Source organism: Myotis lucifugus, unplaced genomic scaffold, assembly GCF_000147115.1.
Source record: "Myotis lucifugus unplaced genomic scaffold, Myoluc2.0 scaffold_67, whole genome shotgun sequence".
Taxonomy (NCBI): Eukaryota; Metazoa; Chordata; class Mammalia; order Chiroptera; family Vespertilionidae; genus Myotis; species Myotis lucifugus.
The window spans coordinates 5728375-5734158 of NW_005871115.1; the positions used below are offsets into that span (position 1 = coordinate 5728375).

The following is a 5784-nucleotide window of genomic DNA, read 5'->3' on the forward strand; positions in this document are numbered from 1 at the left end:
TTTTTTTTCGGGCCTTCCCGGTCCAAGTTTAAGAACCCATTCTTGGTCCTCGAAGTCAAAAAAGATAGTCCACCCCTGATTCAAGATTCTTCACAGAGGCAAAGTTGTTCTCAACTTGTACAGCAGGACTTCCACTACAGAAGAGCATGAACTTCATTAATCTTGTGGCATACCATGGCCCCATCTGTGTTGTTATACCCCAGGCCAAGTGCCTCTGGGAAAACTAAATATGCCATTCTGGACACACTGGATTTCATATTCTTGACATTACATCTGGAAACTGGACTACAGATAGACTGGTGTGCAACCACAGGGAAATATGTGAACAATCAAAACCACATAATGTGTCTTGTCCTCAAATTCTTTCCAATAGAAAATTTTTTAATTAGGGAACAAACAGGTAGGTTTACAGAGAAAGTCTAAGCTTGATATACTTCATTTTTCAAAATATGATCTGCAGATCAAAAGTAATTAGAAATCACCAGGCTGGTGTTGCTCAGTCGTTGAATGTCAAACTATGAACCAGGAGGTCACAATTTGATTCCCTGTCAGGGCATATGGTGGGGTTGCGGGCTCAATCCCAGTGTGGGGTGTGCGGGAGGCAGCCTATCAATGATTCTCTCTCATCATTGATGTTTCTGTCTCTCTCTCCTTCTTCCTTCCTCTCTGAAATCAATAAAAGTATATATTTTTTAAAAGTAATTAGAAATCAAAAGTAAAGCTTTTTGGGAATCCTCTGGTGCAGTGGTCGGCAAACTCATTAGTCAACAGAGCCAAATATCAACAGTACAATGATTGAAATTTCTTTTGAGAGCCAAATTTTTTAAACTTAAACTATATAGGTAGGTACATCGTTATTAACTTAATTAGGGTACTCCTAAGGCTTAGGAAGAGCCACACTCAAGGGGCCAAAAAGCCACATGTGGCTCACGAGCCGCAGTTTGCAGACCACGGCTCTGGTGTGTGGCCAGGGCATACAATTAACAGTTCTATAATTTTTTTAATTGATTTTTTTACAGAGAGGAAGGGAGAGAGATAGAGAGCCAGAAACATCAATGAGAGAGAAACATCGATCAGCTGCCTCCTGCACATCTCCTACTGGGGATGTGCCTGCAACCAAGGTACATGCCCTTGACCGGAATCGGACCTTTTGGTCAGCAGGCTGACACTCTATCCACTGAGCCAAACCGGTTTCGGCAACAGTTCTATAATTTTTAATATTAATATGAGTGATTGCAAGGCCCAGGACAGCATCTACTTTTTCATGGAAATAAGACAACATAACAAATGTAGGTCTATTATAAAAATAGAGTTAGTGTGGTATAGGGGGAGGAGCACGGAATTTGAATTGGTAAAGAATCTGAAGCTAGAAGGTTTGAGCTCTTGTCCAGTTGTGACATTTCCTTATCTCTAAAATGGTGATGATAAAACATAACCCACGGGGAACTGCAAAAATCAGGCAAAATAATACATGTAAACAGGCATATATAGTATAGCTTTGGCTGGTACGTCTCCTTTGGCTGGAGCATCGTCCTGTACACCAAAGGGTGGCAGGTTGATTCCCATTCAGGGCACATACCCAGGGCATGTGTGGGAGGCAACTGATTGATATTTCGCTTTCACATCGATGTCTCTTTCTCTTTCTCTCTCTCTCTCTCTTTCTTTCTCTCTCTCTCTCTCTCTCTCTCTCTCTCTCTCTCTCTCTCTCTCTTTCTTTTTCTCTTTCTCTCCCTTCCCTCTTCCTCCCTCCCAACCTCTCTTTCTCTCTTCCTCTCTGAAATCCATAAAAAAGGCATATATAGGTAGTGTACAAGCATTAAATGTTTCTCCCAGTAGATATTAAGCTCCTCAAACTAGAGCTAATCTTATTCTTTTATGCTTTGCAACAAACACAACCTCAAGCTCACAAAAGACTTTGATAAATGTGTGATGAATGAATGAATGCTCACCCAGAAAACCAACACACAAAGCGTAACTTTTTTGATTGCATGTATAGCTGGTCAAGGTAAGTTTGATAATATGCAAATGTCAGCTTAATAAAAGTTTATGCTGGTACAATCTTCCAGTAATAAAATAATTCTGGGGATGTAATGTACAGTCTGGTAAATATAGTTAAATTGCATATTTGAAAGTTGCTATGATAGTAGATCTTAAAAGTTCTCATCACAAGAAAAAATTTTTGTAACTGTGTTTGGTGATAGATGTTAACTAGATTTACTGTGGTAATAAAAAAAGGTTTATGCTAAAATATTAAATATAAATGAATTCAATGTGTATTTATAAATATATCCATTCTATACATAAAATATATACATATAGAAGTACATGATTCAATCATTCAAATATATTGAGTAAAGAAAAATTATAAATGAACTGTGATTTTTTAATGGAAACTATCACAAGCAAAGCACCTAAGATTCATTAAAGTACAAACCAAATTCTTACTTGAGGTGCTTATCTCACTTAGAGAGTTCACTGCAGTGTTTTGTTATTATGGCCATTTGTTACACATGATTACTCTCTAGCAAACCTTCCAAAATGCAGTTTAAATTTTACTTACAATAGCAAAAATCTTACTGTCAAACTGTAAAATCCTGCTATTGGATTATAGAAATCTTACTACCAAATCACCTTAACAATTCTGGGGAGGATGGCATATTGATTTTATAATAAAAACTGTATGAAGATAATTAAAGGAAGTTGAGTTACCTGGGTTTGTAGAGGCAATGACATAGATGTTTTGTTTTAACTTTTTTGGCCTGAATAAATATTCTCATCCTAGGGTCAAAATACAGAACAGAGGTGTAGGCTCTGAATGACCATCTCTCTGGGAAACTGGAATAGAAAACAGCAAAGGCTATTAGAGGATGCAATAAGGACACATATTTTCAGAGGATCACAGAATCAGACTATCAGGTTATGATGGTTACTACTAGCAGCCTCAGGGACTTTTCTTCTAAACCTAATGACACATTGAACACCAGCCAATCTTGCAACACTCAGGTACTTCACTAAGCAGGCTTCTTTACAAATAAATGGTTGAATCATGAATACTAGGTTTTATTTTTCTTCTCACAAGTAATTAAAAGACAACTGACAGATTTAAGTAAAAGTCATAACAAAAAAAGCAGGCCTCTAAGGACAAGGGCTTACTTGAATAATCTGCACTTGGATTAGAACTGAACTTTTGTTTGCAAATAACTATTTCCAAGTATACTTACATCAGCAGTAGAAAATATACTTTCCATTAAAGCTATTGGCCCAGAAGGACAAAACCAAGCCAAATACACAAAACAATCCCCCTGCTCCAACATAACAAAAAGAATCTAGGCCTACACGAATAAAAATATTTCCATAAAACTATTTCAGAGGAATACAGTAAAAATGTTTCATTTGCTTTGAAAATTATGAACTAGAAACACAAAACTTCATTCTGCAAGTATAATAAGTATTAAAATAAATGTTTATGTCCAACCGAGGGGAGGAGTTTGATGATGTGGTAGGTGAAAAAGAGGAGAAAAGATAAAAATAAAGGATGGGAAGACAATAAAATGGGGGCAGAAACAAATGTAAAATAGCCTATGTCGAGAAATCACTGTGTTGCTGCATTCTAACTGCAGGGAGCTTCTATATTAAAGTCCATTAATGAACTTGTAAATTTCCAATTAGACAAGAACAAGCCCAGCCATGCGTCAGAAGCAGTGCTCTTTATCTTCTGGGTCCCAGGAAAGCCTACACTGAAGGGCTTCCAAGGCCAAACAGAAATCAGGGAGCAGTAAACCCATCACTTTTACAATCCTACCTCAGTCCAGCGGGAGACAAAGATGATGGGAAGGAAATATAAAACCTATCGCAGGGAGACCGCTCAATGGGGTCACACTAATGCCAGTTACTCTGTAAGAAAGAGCAGAGCTCTCCAAAGAATTTACAAAAATGAAGATGAGGTCCGTAAGAAATCTAAGGATTTCCTAGTTGCTAGTAAGTTCCTTCAGGCAGGATCTAAAGTTCATTAAAAAGCCAGGAATTTCTCTGAATTGTTAAAAAAAAAAAAGAAATTATTTGAAAGTAAGTCTTGAGTAAAAGTTTCCAATATAAATTATAAAAAGGGATCTAGTCCATGGCTACTATTCTATAAATACTACTGCATTTTTATTGTGACGAGAGGCTGTCTGCATTTGGGTACAGCACTATACCCAATGTGATTGACGTTAGTATACCAGGAGCGGCACAATCAACGAAGTCCTCATCTGTTCAATGGAAAAAAAAAGTCACCTTGGGACACTATAAATGTTTTGAGGACTTTAGCCATTATTCAAATGCTTTCCGGATCATTTGATTTCAAATTGCCCTTAGATATAATATAGCTCTTTCTTTTGACTGTCCTTAAAGCAAGCACATCTCTGTCATTTGGAGGTAAGTCAAAAATAATTCAGAGCCAAGTTTGAGAATTAGAGAAATATAGTTGGAGATCAAGTTGGGTTAGACAAGTTTTGGTTTAAAAAATGTACACAAATCCAAACAAGGACACTAATACTTCTAACTCTTGTTAGGTCAATTATTTCACTTAATAAATATTCCTCGTATCTGTATTGGGGATCCTCAAGACCTCCTCTATGTTAGGAGAATTGCTAGAAGGTCTCACGGAACTTACCATATAATGGTACTCATGACTAAGATTTATCACAGTGATGAGTAGGATATACAGTGGATGATAGGGGGAAGAGAGGTGGAGTCTGGAAGAATCCATGTGCAGCTTTCATTTGGCCTCTCCTTCTCATGACAGGTCACACAAAACATACTCTCCCCCCAGCTATCAAGGTGCAGGAACATGTATGTGACGTTTCTGCCCAACAAATCCCATCGCAGGCTCAGCACCCAATGTTTTCATTGGGAGCTGGTCACGTAGGCACCCTCTGCCTAGCATGCATCAAATTCCAGAGACTCAGAAAGAAAGTAGGTTTTCAGTATAAACCATATTGCTTGCATAGTCTAGACCAGTGATGGCAAACCTATGACATGCATGTCAGAGGTGACATGTGAACTCATTTTTTTGGTTGATTTTTCTTTGTTAAATGGCATTTAAATATATAAAATAAATATCAAAAATATAAGTCTTTGTTTTACTATGGTTGCAAACATCAAAAAATTTCTATATGTGACACGGCACCAGAGTTAAGTTAGGGTTTTTCAAAATGCTGACACGCCAAGCTCAAAAGGTTTGCCATCACTGGTCTAGACACACTGTGCCACCCTTCTCTGTTAGGAAAGGTTTATATCAGCATAGGGAACTGTATATCAGCCAAGTTCCCAGAAGCCCACCAAAGACCAACCTTGCAAGCAAGACACAATGAATAGAAGCCTTCCCCATTAACCCTTTTCTACACACATGCATACTTTCAAAGTTCCTTTTTATCTGTGACAAACAGAATAGCAATGCCTCTTATGCTATTGTGATATCTATGATTAAAAAAAGAAGAAAAGAGGTGAACTATAAAATCTGTACAGGAAATGGGCCACCCAATGTAACTTTCAAACTCCTTTTTATGATGTAGAAGGCCCTTCATGATCTGGCCCCCACTTAACTCTCCAGCCTTGCCTCTTACCAGCATCTGTCTAGCAATTTAGGACCACTCTGTTCTTCAGATATGGGGCCAGGCTTTCTTGTCCCCAAGCCTAGGCACATTCAATCTATTGGCTACTTTCGGTTGGCTTCTTTTCACCCATGAGAATGCAACTTGAAACCTTACTTCCTCTTGAAGCCTTCTCTCGCTCCCCAAGATTGGG

At 38.0% G+C, this 5784-nt stretch overlaps 1 protein-coding gene across 1 annotated transcript in view; it reads right to left on the reverse strand.

The window, feature by feature from the left end:
• Positions 1–5784, reverse strand: part of MORC1 (MORC family CW-type zinc finger 1) — a 138697-nt gene that overhangs the window by 95650 nt on the left and 37263 nt on the right. The window contains exon 9 of the mRNA XM_014457002.2: positions 2710–2835. Within this exon, the coding sequence (XP_014312488.1) occupies positions 2710–2835 (126 nt within the window). The remainder of the gene's footprint in view (positions 1–2709; positions 2836–5784) is intronic.